General features: G+C 42.0%; 1 protein-coding gene across 2 annotated transcripts in view; it reads left to right on the forward strand.

Moving 5' to 3' along the window:
* The window catches only part of LOC144818695 (coronin-2A-like), a 993991-nt gene that overhangs the window by 866500 nt on the left and 108925 nt on the right, over nucleotides 1-18566 (forward strand). For both annotated transcript variants that reach the window (XM_078676349.1, XM_078676350.1), the window contains one exon: nucleotides 8792-9063. In XM_078676349.1, the coding sequence (XP_078532475.1) occupies nucleotides 8792-9063 (272 nt within the window). The remainder of the gene's footprint in view (nucleotides 1-8791; nucleotides 9064-18566) is intronic.

Here is an 18566-nt window from a genome sequence, read left to right on the forward strand (position 1 = left end):
CATCCATTAAAAACAGGAAGAAAACAATCGAAAAGCAAAACTGGGATCAGTTGATATTTGCTTGTGAATCTAAGAGCACTAAACTTTTTTAGAGCAAAATCAGAGCTTTTACAGTGAATGGCATCAATGTATGTAGTTTAAGTGCACTTTAAGTGAAGATCAGTGGTTCACTCATTTTCTCACATATCATTCATCCATCTGTTTAAATGATAGTCTGCCATCTTCCCATGATCCTTGCTGTGGGAAATGGAATGGATTGAACATCGAGCTATGTGAGGTAATTTGTTTCATGAAGGAGAGCCTCTAATGTAAGGTGCCATGGCCAGATGGGGTCCCTTTGCATTTATTTAAGCCAACATTGCTTTTTGGGTTCCTTTACTCACCAACATTTTTAATAACATTTCAGGGAATTGTATATCCAGATCCTGGTCATTGACAACCATTGTTCCTATTTTTAAACAGGGGGCTAGGCAGCAACCTATTTCTTTAATTTATTCCACTGTCAAAGTTCTTGGCAGGGTCATATCCAACAAAAACAGAGAATTGGGCAGATAAGAATGATGGTATTAGGCCTTGCCAATAAGGTCTCTGAGAGTGCTTGGGCACATTAGAACAATGCTTGAATATACACCTGATCATCAATAAATATACAATAGTGAAGCATTGTCCTCTGATCATGGCCTTCGTGGACTTTTCTTGTGCATTTGATCAGGTAAATCAAAATTGTGCACTTTCTTGCTGATTTGCAGAGGGATTTGCAAACTCGGATATGTTTTGGTTCCAACAATGCACATACTGCCCCTTTTAAATTAAAGAGAGGAGTGGGCCAGGGCTGTGTCCTTTCTCCCAACTTGTTTGTTCTGTATATTGAAATTTTGAATAAGAACCTGACACAACATGACGTGGACGTGCCAATAATTTAGTCCACAGCAGTCCTTGCTTTATTTTATGCAGATGACGCAGTGCTAATGGCCTGTGCCCCAAACACCTCATTAATCATCTGTTGTGATGCGTTTTTTAAAAGGCCTACAACATATGTTTCCTCCCTCTCCCTTTGTCATTCCATAGTAGGACCTTAACTTGGTGCTCAATTATTTGATTTGTACTCCTTTTAAGCCATTTCATAACTTTCCTTTGTGGGTTCTCCATCCTCAATACTATATTCCTCATCCTCTTAATATTGGTGAGGCGCATAAGTGAGCTTCAGACTCTGTCAACCCACTGTACACCACCTTCTTGCCAGACAAACTAGTTCTGTGACAGTATGTGTCCTTGTTGCAGAAAGTGGTGTTGCCATTTCACGTAGGCGAAAATATCATCATACTGGCATTGTTCGCTCCACCTCTCTCCTCTAAGGAGCAGAAGAAACTCTATTGCTTGGACCGTAGAAGAGCATTGAGCTTTTACATCAATCGTACCGGAGAATACCAGATGGTTGATGTTGGACTTGGCCCTTTTTACGGGGTCATCCCTAAACATTTATTTTGCCTTCCTCCTGTATTGGTTCTGACCTGTTCTTTTTGGTTTTAGGACTCTGGGCACTTTACTACTGCTGATCAGTGCGAAAGTGCATGTGCTCTCTGTGTAAATTTTTACAGTAATTAGTTGTCCATAATTGTATGTCTGTCTTACTAGTAAAGTCCCTAGTAAAGTGCAATATGTGTGCCAGGGATTTTAATACAAATGCTACTAGTGGGCCTGCAGCACTAATTGTGCCACCCACACAAGTAGCCCTAAAAAGAGATCTCAAGGCCTGCCACTGCAGTGCCTGCGCGCAGTTTGTTAACTGCCTTGTTGTCCGGACAAGTGCACTCACTTGCCAGGCCTTACCCTTCCCTTTTCTATGCACATCAGACACCCCTATAGTAGGCCCAAGGTATCTCCCTGGCACGGTGCAGTGTATATGAAAGGTAGGAGATGTACTGAGGTGTGTACCATGTCTTGACAGTGAATTACTGCTAAATTCGTTTTTCACTTTTGCAAGGCCAACTTGCCCATAGGACAGATGGGGAATGCTGTATCACATGTTTCCGGCATATATTCCCATAGGCATAAGATGGAGAGATGGAGTTTAGTGAACTCAAAATTTAATAACACATCATTTTGTGAAGATAGTTTTTAAATTGATAGTTTAGAAACCACGCCTTTAGAAGTGGCTGATTTCTTGTCCTAACCATCCTGTGTGCCTCTGCCTGGTTGTGTATAAACTGTCTGGGTTTGGATGTGACAGGGTCTGGGAAGTGTCCTGACACCAGGGAGGAGTAGATGAGACAGCAACAGGCTGGCTGGCATTTGATGTGGGGGGAGGAGTAGCCCCCTGGATGTGAAGAGGACTGTGTTACTGCCACCAAAGGATGGCTCCACCTCCTGCGGAGCTTCTGGGGCCCAGACCCTGAAAATCAAAGGAGGAGGTTGTGCACTGGCAGGAAGACACCCAGGTCTGGTTTGGACCAGACTCAGAGCCCCCTGTACACAAAGACTTCAAAGGCATTTAGGGGTATAAATATGAGAGCTGAAACCCCCTGAACTCAAGACTGAAATCCAGACTGAAAAAGGATTTAAACTACTTTGTGATCAAGAGGAACCCCTGCCAAAGAAGAACAGCCGAAGAGACTGAAGAGAAGGACTTCCCTTGCTGTGTGTTCTGGGGCTGGCCTGCAGTTTGCTGATTTGACTAAGGAGAGGACAAGGGACTTTGCTGTGTGCTGTGTCCCCCTGCTTGAGAGGACTTTGCTGTGTCCCGAAGGAACGTGTCTCCAAGGGCCTGAGGAGAGCTGGTCCCCTGTTGTGGAAACTGAGGAACATCAAAATTTCCAACCGTGTCTCAGCGACGCTTGGTGCGTGTGCTTTAGCTTTCCTGAGACTGTCGTGTGGTCTGTTGTGCCGTTTACGAGGTGCCCCATGACCGCATTGCCCCCGTAGCGTAAAACATCGTCCACGCTGTTGCATTGCTGTTTGTGGCCCGAGCCGTTATCGTGAGAGAACCCAAGCAGCGAGGCACTCGGACTCCCCTTTGCAGCCGCGTACACGCAGTGATTAACTCCTGGCGAGCAGTTGATAAATATGTGATGCTACCCATTTCTACGGCGATTTAACCGCTAATTGGACCCCTAATACAGATTACAAACTTAAATAACGCACAGGCGCCAGAAGGACCCACCTTTAAATTACTTTGCCGAGCTGCCCAGACTCTGTTTTTGGCACACCCTTGAAATCACTCCTGGCGAGCTGTTGCTAAATATGTGATGCTACCCTCTTTTTTAGCGCCTAAACCGCTAATTGGACCCCTAATACAGATTACAAGCCAAAACAACGTAGCGCCAGAAGGACCTACTTTTAAATTACTTTGCCAAGCTGAACAGACTCCAATTTTTGACACTCCCTTGAATTCAAAATCATATCTGTCGAATCACCTGATGTCCCATTTAATCTGAATTGAGTTTTCGGTCCTGCCGGACTGTTCTAACTACAAATTTCAGGAGGCTCTTCAGTCCTGAAGATGATCTAAAATCAAATAGATCGAAACGCCGTCGACCTACTCAAGGAAATATCCCCACCCCATTGTATATATCTCTGTGGTCTTTTACCTTGTTGTTGTGTGACATTCCGTTTTTCACTATGTTCACTCGTGTCACATTATGCACCTTGTCACTCATATGAGCACCTGAAACTTTATGATAATTGTTGTAAAAGAAAATAAAAGATTCTATATGTGCCTACATCTTTAGCTCCCCAGCGTGAATTAATCATACCCTACACTCCTCTAAGGACCTTATTAGGCCATCCCTGAACCATTGTTTTTCTAAAAATACGTTATCGTGACTGAGGCTGTAAGTAAGGATCGCCACCGCCAGCCTGAGCCGCAACATGCAGATTTCTTGAAGCTAAGGAAGCTGCTAGGAGAAAGGGATCGTGATCGTTGTTCGCCAAGAGGAATCTTCCCAAGATTGTCAATGAAGGAGAAGGCAGCGCCGTAACCTGTCCAGCTACAGCGTCGCCTAACATAGGAGCTGCAACATCATCGGGGCCGCCCAGCAGTACATCCGACAAGCGGGGAGAGAGAGAGAGTGAGGCAGCGCACCCCCTAGGTAAGGCTAGGACTCCGGTCGGGAGCCGCAAGCGTGTGTGGCCTGGGGAGGCATACAGGAGGAGTACAGGAGTGCGCCGATCTCTCTCCCTCTGCACCGTGTTAGACGCGCTGAGTCCCCGTGCAGCCCATACCTGCCCAGCAGTACTGGGGCCGCCCCTTTAAGCTTACGACCTTTGTCTCTGCTGTTGGGGCCTAGTGGTGCCCGAGTTGACCTAGCAGATTGGCTTATAGCATTATTCCTTGCATAACGAACCGCATTATTCTTGCATTACGAATTGCCTGATTCTTGCATTATGAATCGCATTAGTCTTGCATTATGAACTGCATTATTCTTGCATTACAACCTGTATTATTCCTGCGTTACGAACTGCATTAGTACGTGCATTAAGGACTCTCTGTTTACTTCATTATAAACTGCATTACGAACTGCATAGCATTGCATTAGGACGGCATTAGATCATCGTGAACTGCTAATTAATACCGCAAGAACCTACAAGTGATTGCTGGCCTAATAACCGACAAAGTGAAACATTACGAAAACGAATATGTTGGATTTCTATCGTTTGGTCTCATCGTATTCCTTTTGATAAAGATACCGCTATTTTTATAAAACCAGTGTGGTGTCCATTTGTGGTGTTATCACTGTGTTACTGTGAGTGTGGTTGCAAATACTTTACACATTGCCTTGGCGATAAGCCTGGCTGCTCGTGCCAAGCTATCGGGGGGTGAGCAGGGGTTATCTGAGAGTGTGTCCCTCGTCCCTCCTTTCCCTGACTAGAATCAAGGGTTCCTATTTAGACTAAGGTACCTACCTTAGCCAACTAGAGACCCCCAGTTCTAACAGTCGATCATCTCTTTGTGTGGTTTATCAAACTTGAAAAAGGCAAGACCTTGCAGAAAAGGGCCATCTAACACTGGATCACGTTCTCTTGTGCACTGGCTAACAAGCAGCCTCCAGAATGGCTGCTATCTCATTCTACCAGGGCTAAGTGGGTGTCATTCCATACTTTCATGAAGCACTACTGTCTGGATAATCAGGTTTGATGAGAGGAGCATTTTGCCTGCTCGATCCTACTGGAGTTTTTGGCTTGAGTCAGTTTCACTGACCCACCTTCAAATTGGTACTGCTTTGGTATCTATTCAAAAGGTGAGGAATCTGTGGTTAGATGTTGCTATCAGTATGAAAAGTTACTTACCTTTCAGTAACTCCAGGTAACAGATTACAGAGGGTTATGGCTTAATGTATACATAACACACAATTAGGATGCCCAATGCAAGACATCAAGACATCACCTCAGAACCATCTTGCACATGCTGTAACTAATCACAGACTTGAAGACGGAAACAATGGTCCAGACCCTTGATGCTCAGAATACATTCTTTTTGATTCAGTGGAGTTACTTGTTCCATACCCTAAAGAGAACGGTAACATGGTTGTATAAGGCCCACAGCACAAGTGAATTGCAGTAGCTTCTTACTATACCAGTGAGACAGGTTGCTTGTTGTCTCTTCTCCTGTTCCTTTCTGTTTTTGAACCTATGGCTGCGACAATCCGACACTAGGTGATAACAGGTATATATTTACCGTCAGGGAACTCAAAGCTACTGCTGTATGCTGATGATGTTTTGCTTACAAAAAATAGTACACTCAGAAGATCCCAGAAAGGCTTGATTAAAATACACTCATTTCAACTATCTCCACACCATTAAACATACAAACGCCTGAATCTCATGCTGGGAAAAGACACCCTAGCTTGCCCACAGGCAGTACTTGAGAGGCAGACATCTGGGGCAAGTTATTGATGGCATTTGAACATCCCGATTCTATATCGGATCAAGCACCCATATAGTAGTGAAATTGAGGCAGCATACTCACATGAGGTAATGTTGGATGTAAACCAATGTCAAGAGTCAAGGGAAGCACAGTGGAAATGTGGTGAGGATGTGGATAGCTGTTAGTGCCAGATTTGTGTTCGTATATAAACAGTTCAGAGAGTTGTTGTGAGGAAAACTGAGAATCTGTTCACATGTCCCTCACAAAGACTGTGACATTACAACACAATATGAATGATGTTTGCTAGGGTTGAGAACACGAGGAACAAGCCTGTGAATGTATACTTGTTTGCGATCATGATTATTGCTCTTAACTAAACTCGTGAAATGACAGAGTGTAAGTTAAAAAATGCAGGCAAAAGATTAAATAGAAAGGAGTACCAGAGGATGAATGGAAAGTTGTGAACTATATACTCCAAACTCCACTCTGAGAGAGTTATAGCACATGAAGCATGAAATAGTGCTGCAATCAGGGGAAGCATTTTACAACTGGGATATTAGAGCAAATTTACTTTTTGGGCCTTTCCAGCTATCATTTTATTGAAAAGATTAGAAGATTGAATCTTTTGCCACACTTTACCCAAAAACTGTGATGTAGGTATTTTGTGTGAATTGAAAAACCGAAGGTCAGTACATGCTTCTTGAGTCTGTAAGATTCCACCAAACAGAAATGAACTATCATATTTTAGATTTCTAAGGGAAGAAAGGCTGATTACCAAGACATTCCTAATACTTATTGACATCTATGAGATTTCTGTTTACACCTTTCCATTAATGAAAGGAAAGTAAGGAGGATGTATTCGAATAGGTGTCTCCAGCATTGGCCAGAAATCGAGGATCTGTCCTTGATTACAAAAAAAAGAAGTTATTCTTTTGAGCTCTGATCTCATAAACATGTTTACCTTTGTAATGAATCTTGAACTTCAACATCCTCTGCATACTCCGTAAAACGTTCAGATGAATTCCCTCTGAATCCCGAAAAATGGTCACACACATCCTCATCACTAGCAGACTGGACTATGGCAACACCCCCCACGCCAGAATCAACAAGAAAATCCTTTGTAAGCTCCAGACCGTCCAGAACGCCACAGCCAGACTGATCCTAGACATACCTCTTCACAACCACATCACCCAACACTTCTGCGATCTCCACTGGCTCCCCATCGAAAGAAGAATAACTTTCAAGCTCCTCATGTACACCTGCAAGGCCCTCCACAACATCAGATCAGCATACCTAAACAACCGCCTTTCCATCCACGCTCCCAAGAGACACCTCTAATCAGCCGACCTCCCTCTGGCCTCGATCCCACACATCTACACGACCAGAACGGGTGAAAGTCCTTCTCCTACCTCGCAGCCAAGACCTGGAACAACATCCCCCTCCACCTCTGGGAAAACTCTGCACTTTTGCAGTTCAGGAAGGACCTCAGATGACAACAGCAACCGACGGAGCCGGCCCCCTTCACTGTCTTGAGACCCTCACCGGTGAGTAGACGCCCTTTGCAAACCCCTGATTGGTTGAAATGGTAGTTTACTCTCTCAATGGATATATGCAAAATTCAATTAAGCCTTTCCAACAATATGCTGAAAATGGAATGTCCTAATGGGAGTGGTCATGTAGAGTGCACTGTAGATAAGAGTGGGTGAAGTAAGTTAAACCACACCAGGTAGAAATTAATAACACGTTTATTACTACAAGTAAAGACGTACCCTATGCAGGTGGTGCCTGGATTCTCAGTGATGCTGCCAACGTTCCACAGCAGCCTTCACTCCAACATTCCATGGGGAGTACCAACTGGGCAAGAGGGCGAGGGGAAGAGGAAACACAGAGGAGATAACAGTATAGGTTACAACAGTGGGCTGTTGATTAACTGTAGTGGTGATGCTCTTAACATTGTAGATAAGACTGATTTGCTGAGAGATCCATATTCACAGGAGATGCTTTCTGTGTGCCAACACACCTCCCTCTTGGTCAAACAATTCATCTAAGGTAAAAAAGGAAGCTTGTCCTTTAAATGTGCTCTCTGTACTCATCTGTTCAGATAAACATGGAAGTTGATCACTTCATTTCCAAGCTTTGGTGCTTTTACACTGCATAAAGCTCCCGTGGTTGCTTGCAAGGTTTACATAAATTAAATTACTTTGTGTATAGAAGACGTTAACTTACTGAAAATATTACCTTGATCTGGTAAAGGAGCTGATATGACCAGTACGATTTCAAACTACCATCCCCAGCAAGTAACATTATATTTGTGCAGAATTATACTGCTTTCACAAAATAATTCTGGAAGGAGAGAAACAGCTTCCAAATTTTGTCTTGGTTGTTGGAAAGATATATACTATTGTCTGGCTGGTACCAGTGGCATTTCATTAACTCAGCAGGAGTTTACTGGCATTTATGGTTCATAGTGTTACCATGTTCATTTTGAAAGGTACTTTGCTAGATCCTCTCCCATGCTTTGTCATGTAACAGATTCACATCAAGGAAAACAGAAGAGGATAACCTCAAATGCTGTATTTGAATGGGCTAGTCATTCTGCACCCATGTCCTTATCTCATTGTGTGGCTGTGCGACAGTCACAGCCATGTTACACCTTTGTGCTGCTGTTTTCTGTCATGAATATTATCTGTTTTGCGATAAACCTATGACGGTGTCTCTGCCAACTTGTGTCAACAAAGCATGCAACATATTCATTCTTTCAATGTTTATTGTTTCAGCCGAATGGCCATAACAATTAATATTATATTATATTATATTATATTATATTATATTATATTATATTATATTATATTATATTATATTATATTATATTATATTATATTCCCACAATACGATGTATGCTAAATATTTGTGTGCTTGCATTTGAAGGTCCTATTTTAATATCACTGAAACCAGGATCGGAAACACCACACCCATTGCCTAGGATACCTGATAGAGTGCCCACTCTAAGTGACTCCCGGCCAAAAACACACCAGGAAACAAAGGATCAACTGACAGGGAGCGGCATTCGTCAAAGACACGAGTTTCGAGACGAGAACATACTGAAAAGAGGGGGTGAGGAACCAAATGATGGAAAAGGCAACCCCATACCCAATGGGCTTGATGTATTTGAATGCCCACCTCCCAAAACGGAAAATGAGGTATGGATGAATATTATATTGTACTACTAACAGGATTTGCACAAATGTACACAATCGTTTTTAAACTTAAAGTAATTAGAAGAAATGCTTCTCAATTATAACACCTTATGTACTTTTGTAAAAACATGCACAAATGACCTAAAATCTCAGGATTGCAAAAACATGTGCAGGGTCGTTTGTGAACAAAATCGTTCAATAAATGTTTTCACTGTCATTGGGGTACATGTTTATGTAGACACGATCATTCACAATCTTTCATAAACTAAAGGTGCTGTTGCACCTCAAATTGTTTACACAGGTCAACTAGTCTCTCAAAACGACAAACTGAAACTTTACTTCTGCTTGAATCCTTACTGAAGACACACATGCTATCAGGGAAAATGGGCTGAATAATTCATCTGTTATGTTTGTTTTGGAGAAAGGCAGCAAATTTCCTGTGACATTTTGACTATTGAAGGAGGATTGTCGCCGGATTTGTACTTTTATATTTATTTATGTATTTTTAGAATAGATGATCCAGAAAATAAATAACGAAGCACACATATGTTACAGACAATTTGCAGCAAGGTGTCCAGTACCATAATACCCATTTCATAATATAAAGTGCACAATATTTTGATAAACACCAATAAAAAGTACTTTGAAATAGGAGCGGTTATGTTTTGATACCATTATTCATATCAAAACCCAGGTTGGCTAACCATAAAATACCCGCGCTTATGTTCGCGGACGACACGCTGCTACTGTCTAAGTCACCAATGGGCATGCAGCGGGTCTTAGAGGAGTTCTGTAAATTTTGTAAGAATGGGGATCTGGAAATTAACATCCAAAAAACAAAATATATGGTTTATAACGCAAAAACCACAAACTGTCCCCTGCCACAAATGAATGGAAAGCCCTTGGAAAGGGTTTCTACCTTTGACTACTTGGGTCTGACCCTTAATGACAAGATGAATTGGGGAACCCAAGTTAATAAGGCAAATCTAAAACTCACACAAGCCATTGGGGGCATTTTAAAAGTTTATAAAAACTGCTCTCAAAAAGCTGCAGGCCCACCAGCTGAAATATACGAAATTCAGGCAAGGGGAGTCTCCCTTTATGGTGTTGAACTTTGGGGCCCTTGTTATCTGAAAATCCTCACAACAACAGAGAACACTTTTCTTAGGCAACTTATGAACTTACCGAAGAGTACTCCTTAAACACCCTTGAGGATGGATCTCGGGATTGGCCCGATAAGTGAACTAATGGCTTCCCGCCCGTTGTTATTTTGGCATTGTTTATGGAGCACGCCTGAGCTCTTAAACTACAGGGAGGAACTGAAGGAAGTACTCTCTATTTTGGGAGCGGGGAACTTACCATGGTTATCATATATAAGATCTAGTTTCCACCATATGAGGTTGTCAACTATGTGGTCTTCCCCCGAGGAGACCTGCTCCCTTACTTAAAAAATTTGAATTTAAAAATTTGAATTTAAAAATTTGAATTTAAAAACATTTATTTAGCGCAACTTTTACCAAGCGGTTTCATGGCGCTTTACAGATAATAACCAATACCGGCAGCAAGAAGAGGCTATACAGCGAAGACTCGAGAAAAGAGCAGAGTTTTGAGACTTTTTCGGAACTCTAGATAGGAGGATGAAGTGCCGAGACGCACAGGGAGAGAGTTCCAAAAAACTGGGGCAAGAGTCGCAAATTTTGCTCCACCAGATTTCTTCTTTTTAAAACGGGGGGTAGCCAGAAGTGCCATGTGGGTAGAGCGGAGTTCTCTGCCCGGCAGGTAGGGCTTGATAGCTGAGCATATGAACTCCGGAGCAGTACCCATCCTGGCCTGAAAGGTGAGACAGCCGAGTTTAAATAAAGCTCGCTCTCGCACGGGCAACCAGTGTAATGCCTGCAACAAAGGAGTGGTGTGATGAAATTTAGGCAGGCCATAGATCAGGCGAGCGGCCTGATTCTGCACTAGTTGCAAACGATGGATGACATAGGCCGGCGCGCCATTATAGATTATGTTACCATAATCAATGCGCGAAAGCACCATTGCCATCACAATGATTTTCAGTGCCGGGAGGGAGAAGAAGCGGGAGATCTTCCTGATTGTCCTAAGGGAAAAAAAAACAAGAGGATATCACTGCACTAACTTGGGAATGGACAGAAAGTTGTGAGTTAAGAAGGATTCCCAAGGTTTTGACTTTGGGGACCGGGAGTGGGGGAACACCAAGTGACAGGGGCCAGTGGGAAGGGGACCAGGGACTGCAACCACCTCCAGTCAGGACCAGTTCAGTCTTATCTGGATTCAATTTGAGGTGGTTGCAGTTCATCCAGTCCTGGATAAACCGCATAACTGTTTGAACATTCTGGGCGGATGAAGGGGAGTGAGAAAGATTAAAGATTAGCTGGAGGTCATCGGCGTAATTAAACACCGTGACCTCGAGCTGCTGTAACATAAAAATGAGGGGAAAAAAAAAACTCTGAAACATACCATCAAACAATACAATCTATTATAACTCCTTCAGAGCACAAACACTAACTCCATGACCTATAGTTTCTTGAGTGTTAAATTGCATTACAAGCTAGAACCTGTGCTAAATAACATCCAACCACTCCTTGCCAAGAAATGATTACTGCAATTCAGACATGGGATGCTCCCCCTTAGAGCTTTGACAAATAACTGGAAGGGTGGCATCAAGCTGGACTGCCCAGGGTGTGGGTCGAACGAGGAGACTGACCTTCATTTTCTTCTCTTCTGCCCAGCCTACAGCAGACCTAGGGCCAAATGGGTACTCCAGCTTTGTAAAAATATGGGAATAAGAGACTATACTGAGGTTTACAGGTTATTAAAATACGATACTAGCCAATTACTCGCCTTTGTAACCTCGAAATTCTTGCTAGCGATGTGGCATATGCGTAGAGCAATTATTAATAGCCAGAGCTCCGTAACCATTTAAGAGTGCAAACAAACTGTTTATGCTGCTATCCTTATATAGGAATAACATTTAGTTTTTACTCCTTGTGTAATTTTGTAATTGCCACTCCGCTATTTTTATCCCTTGTATAACTTATTTTTACTGGATTTTCTAACTTTAGATACTGAATCGTTTTTAATATTTTAACATGTGTATATCTGCCCTGTTTCTTAGTAGAACTTCTGTACTTGTTTTGTGTATAAACCTTATATTCCCTTAGCATTGTACAATCTCTTGCAGTCTCCCCACCAAATGTATTCACAATCGTTTTTACATTTCTCTCAAATTGATATATTGGTGTTTTTGATAAAATGTTCTGTCTGTGATTTTATGGCTTTCAGCGGAAATAAAGTTTATCTGAACTGAACATATCAATACATCCCATGCCTAGTGTCCATACCAACAATCCTTTCATGAATATCACAATAACTATAACATGATACACAGTTCCTGAGATAATACCTGAGTGTCTTAAACTTGAACACCTACATTCATAGCTGTTACATAATACACACTTCACCTTGACCAAAGTGCCACACGCGAAGTTTCTTGACTAGTTCAAGTCCAGGTGTAGGTGATAGAGCGCGCAGGTCACCCAACCAACAAAATTTACCACGCACGTATCGGGCCCATAAAATTTAATTTATCATATAAATTAATCAGGTGACCTTACACTCTACTACCAGTAACCCTGGTTCCTTCCTATTTATTTCTACAGTACCCGACTTACCAATCCACCGTTACGGGTACCTATGATCACGATAGATCAGAGAGCTAGCTGTGAAAGAAAGGCAGGCAACAACATAACAATTTTTTTATATTTCTTTGTAAAATAAACACAAACTCAGGAAGTTTTAAAACCTTTATCTAAAGTACAGATTCAGAAAGCAGACAGTTTATAACTAATAAGCAATCAATAATCAAGATAACAAAGAGCACATATCCATAAAGGAAGAAAATCAGGGCAACCATTTATGAGTCTAAAGGAAGATAAGAACAGGAACCATTCTAAGCAGATTTCCAGAAATGGAACTTAAGAATGAATAACTATAGATGGGGCAAACTTAGGCACATACTAGAATTTCACTACTGGGAAATACTTCAAAAGTTGGGTGAGAGTTTTGGAAATCCTATACATCTATAGGAAAGGTAAAAAGGGAACACACTATAATTCTAGAAACTTTACTTCAATCAACTTGAAAAAGGGAAAAATTATAAACCACATCTATATTTCATAAACGGTATGAAGAATTGTGCTTAAAGGTAGGGAAACATAGGAACATGCTAAGGAAAATAAATGTATGACTTTTCATTTAACAGTTTGCGAAAAAGCACGGAAAATTAACATATGCAAAGTTATGTCTTTATTGAAGCAAAGACAGAAAAATAGAAGGTGCAGAATAGACTTTTCAGCTTCTATATTTACCTAGAATGGTGTGAAGACCAACCCTGGCCACGGGTCAGTTAAGGACAGGATAAACTCCAAGGAAGGACAGTCATCGACAGGACAGCAGGTGCAGAATGGACACACCAGGACAGGACAGGAAACCCAGATTAGGATCAGGACAGGACCACCAAGGAACGACCAGCACCGCAGTTCGGAAGCAACGCCTGCGCTCCACCCTCTCTGCAGCTAACAGCCAGAACCCCGATTGGGTCAGCGAATTCCCCAGCAAAGTGCTCCGCCAGCACTTAAGGTTTAGTAAAACCTCTGAGTCTATGGAATATTTCGGACAGAGTGCTCCGCAGCTCTCTGTATCAGTCACCTATTGAGTGCGTTGGGTCAGTGACAGGTCAGCTATTCGGTTAAGTCGGACAATTTCTCTAGCTAAACCTAGGCTAGTTATACTGTTTTCGGGTCAGTGTACCACCCCCCAAATGTTGCAAGTGTCAGAATCCCCAATTTCGATTGGTCCCCAAGTAGGATAGGTCAACACACCAATCACATTTAATTTCTACAAGTCTAGTTTTGCATACTCTGGGACCGCCTATTGATTTTGGGGTTCCCATGACCTATTCTACAGAATACAATAGAAAGAAATACATTTGTTTCATTTGCAAGACATTTCAGCTTCTTCGGCTGGGTGAAGGTGCATCTTCCCAGGCACGTTTTGGCCGCGACCTCTGGTTGGCAGCCATTCAATGCCACCGGCAGAAGACTGTCATGCGCAGAAAAGCATCTCAATATGGATTCTCGAGTGTCCCTTAGACCCTCAATATCGCGGTACATGAAAAGTAAGCGACAACAAATTATAACATAGAAATAAATGAATACACTGTATACCATGAATAGCTACTCTATACCCCTTTCACTTAAAATATACTATGGGGTGAGAGATTAGTGCAAACAGACAATACCATGAAAACATCAGCGCAAGCTTCACCATGTGAGGACACAAACAGCCATTTCAAAAGCCAGTGCGCAAGCGCAAAGATTCCCACCAGAACTGCAAGTACGTCACGTCACGTGAGTGTGACTAACGCATGCGCAGAAAGAAATCCCGCCAAGCAGCGGCCATTTTAGATACAAACGTTTATGAGTTAGTAAACACATATGCAAGCGTCACTAGGACACCCCGATGTCAGAATAAAGGGAAATTAGTAAGACAAACAGGTTGAATTATTTTGTTACAAGTTATTCGAGGTTCATGAATCCAAGCAAGTCGCGTAATATGCGAATCCTTGCTCCATCAATCCCCTCTTTGATGATATTTACTATCATCACAAAACCATTGGAATCAGATGGCAACTTTTCATACTTTGTTCATTTTAATCTCTTCCAACATTCGATTCAGTTTTTCCTTAACATCTTTGTTAGGGTGAGAAATTTTCACCCTTTTGTAAATCTGATTATTCAGTTCCTCCAATTCAAGTTCATCCACACTCCTTTTCACACCTCTCTTATTCACAGTGTACTTCTTTTGGTGTTTGCGACATTTGCAACAGACAAATATAAGGAATATGATGAAACCTACTTCTGCAATTGGCATCAGTACCTTATACAATAAACCTTTACCTAAATTAGAAAACCAATGACCTACAGCGGAGAGACCATCAGTAAGTCTCTTCCAGGCACTATCAAACTCCAGTGGTTTGAGTTCTTTTTCCAAATTTGTAATGTTCTTCACATACTTCTTAATTTGCACACTTTTATCCAGTATGTAAGTGCAACAATGTTGCGCTTTCAACATCCGGCAGACTCCGCCCTCTTTTGCTAATAAGGTTTCAAGAGCAAGTCTGTTCTGTAAAACCATAGATCTGATCGCAACCATTTCTGTATTGACCAACAGAAATCCATGAGCTGTGTCAGTAGACAACTGATCCACTATTGTTGACAATTTTCAAATTCTGTGTGTGTTCAGAACCACTCCCACTCCAGGTATCAGTGCACTAAAGATACTACCCATTATTTCACCTACGCTTTCTCTTTTACTACACACTAAGCCATTAGTGTTTTCACTGCTTCCAGCAACTTCATTCACATGGTATATTTTTGGGAAGACAATACCAAAGTAGCAGCTTCCATACCAGTGATCCGGCAATTTGAAATAAGCCTTGTTTCCACATATATAATAAATTCCGGGAAACACAGGTTCTGACCCATTTTTGAAACCCCAACCTCCAATTACCTTGTAATTGTGTTCACATTGACTGGAACCAATGAAAATGTTATTATAATAACTAGTCTTTTCTCAGTGAAGACAAAGTTTCCCTTTCCTTTCGAAATCCAGCAACAAAGCAGGACCAGCCCCACCATTTGAGGTGCTTTCCATGTTTTCAGCCCACTTAGGAGTTTTCTGTCTTTCATCATTTGCCTTTCTTTGGAAACTTTCCCTTCTTTTCTCTGCCATGTTTAGAAACATTTTTTCTTGTTCATGTAATGAACAGGTCAAGTTATCTCTATGTGCTTCACCTAAATCTATGGTACCTATAGTCAGAAAGTATTCTCCCATATAACGTGTAACGTCACTTTTAGTATGTACAGGATTCAGATTTCCATGTATAGGAAGTTCAGAAAATATCACGTCTGAGTTAGAATAGTAGTACTGTAACGGTCCTCTTTTGTAAAACAAGCTAGCTAAAATGCTACAGGAAATTCCATATGTTAGTGGCAAGTGATGGTACGTCACTCCCTCAGCTACAGAAGTAGGTAGTTTCATACATACGTAACAGTCTTCTATTTCCATGGTCTCTACATAATGTATTAAAAGATTTGCGAAAACGTTTAAATGAGTCTTGTTCTTGATTCCGTGATAATGTAGCCCTTCCTCATCTGATGCTTCTAAGTCCTTTTTAGTTTGTCTAACTCTAAGTGCTTTTTCATGTCCTTCTACACTTTGTGTCAGTTCTTCAGTATTTTTCGTCACAGTCTCTGTAGTGTCAGTATTGGTATGTTTGCTCATCATATAAGGAATAGTAATGGTTAGTCCTATCCATAATATTAACACTAAGGCTACACTACATATACATACTTTACAGCATGTTTTACAACAATTGCGTCTAGGTCTTCCATTCACATTTGAATCAGACATTTCTGCTTAACAGAAGTTTTTCAACCCCTCTTTGTAACTTTGCACAGGTAGCTTACTCTGAGCAATTTCAGGTTGGTTCTTCTTCTTCGGCAGACTGGTCAGCATTCAGTTCTTCATCGCTTTCGTCAGTTATATCAAGATCCTCAAATTCCTCCAACACCAAATAAGTCCATTCAGGATCTTGATATTTTTCGTTCAGTCTTTTTATTCAATCACTTCTTTGTTTGGAGCTTTCTCCAATTTGCTCTGCTATACGGGAACTTTTCTTTCTTTGCTCAAGTTTTTCTTCTACTGTTTTTAGTCTCAGTCTCAGTCTCTTAATAAATCTTGGTTCATTATTTTTCTTTTTCTTGAGTCTTTTAGCTGGCACTGTGGTTTGGCTTTCTTCTAACGCTCTTTTATTCTCGTTTGTTTGTGGTACTTCTGCTTCTGCTTCTTCCCTTCCTGTCTGACTAGTCCCAGGTCTAATATCTATTTCTTCTGCCTGGTTACTAAGCTGGCCTTGTTCAGGTGTATACTGGATTTGGCTTTTGGGCGTTTCAAGTTCTGGGTCCTGAACACGTTCATCTAATTCTATCTGATCCTGTTCAAGCACTTCGAACCTTTGATTTTCTTCCGCTTGAACCTTCGCCCTAATCTCTATCTGTCCTTTTTCAATCTCAGGAGTTCTTGGAGGTGTGTCGATCACTTGTTCTGTCCCTATCTGATTTTCTTCTCCTTCAGATTTGACATGAATTTCGATAATCTGATTGTCTTCTCCTATTCCTGTCTCTTCCTCACTATTCCACTCTCTGTCTGTGTAGGTTTGACTTCTTGTTCTGATTGGGTCATCAGTCAGGTCGATTATGGGTATCCACTCATCTTGACTGGTGCTCGGTTGTTCGTCATCAGCTACTTCAGGACCATCGTCTGGAGACCCCTCAGCTGGACAACCTTCAGCGTCAGTTTCCTCGTCTTTGATCACCTTCTTGGTATGGCTGGCATGGATCCACTTTGGAACGCCGGCACACTTCACCGCTGTCGTGGTCACCAGTATCACTTGGCGTTGTTTTCCCCACTTCGGTGCAAGGCAATTTGAACGAGTATGCTTCTTGAGTACAACCCAATCGCCTGGAACCAATTTATGGACTGGAGTTGTTGGACTGGCGACGGCGTCTTCCCCAATTTGGCGAGAGATAGAACGCACTTGGTCACCCAGTTGCTTGCAGTACTCAAGTACCAAATCATCAGAAATGCTTATCAGTTTGTATCCTGGTACCCATGCTTGTCTCATCACTCTTCCCATCAGGATTTCATGGGGGCTCAGGCCTGTTTTTCGGTCTAGAATACTTCGGATTCCCATCAGAACAAGAGGTAAAGCCTCTATCCAACTCATGCCAGTAGATTCACACATCTTCCCTAATCTCGACTTGATAGTGCCATTTACTTGTTCCACTACTCCAGAAGCCTCTGGACGATATGCACAGTGCAGTTTTTGTGTGATCTTGAATGCTTTACAAAGCTGGTCGATTACTTCATTCTGGAAATGCCCACCTCTATCTGATTCAATTGTGACTGGAACCCCGTACCTAGGTATTAGCTCTCGCAGTAACAACTTGGCTACAGTCATGGCGTCATTCTTTTTGGCTAGGTAAGCTTCCACCCATTTTGAAAACAGGCAGACAATGACAAGGACGTATCTCATTCCTTTACAAAGGGGCAACTGAATGAAGTCTATTTGTAATCTTACAAAGGGACCTCCTGATTTCCCAATTTTTCCAATTTCAACTACTGTTCCTTTTCCAGCGTTGAACTGCTGACATGTCAAGCACCTCTGGCAGAGTGATTCTGCTACTTTCCTGAACTTCGGGTTGTACCATGTTTGTTGGAAAACCCGAACCATGGCATCCCTACCAATGTGTGCATCTCCATGCATCAATCTGGCCATAGAAGCAAGCAGGCGTCTAGGCAACACAGGCATACCATCAGGGCCCACAATGATACCATCCTCACTTCTCTGTCGACAACCA

This window comes from Lissotriton helveticus, chromosome 2_1 (genome assembly GCF_964261635.1).
Source record: "Lissotriton helveticus chromosome 2_1, aLisHel1.1, whole genome shotgun sequence".
Taxonomy (NCBI): Eukaryota; Metazoa; Chordata; class Amphibia; order Caudata; family Salamandridae; genus Lissotriton; species Lissotriton helveticus.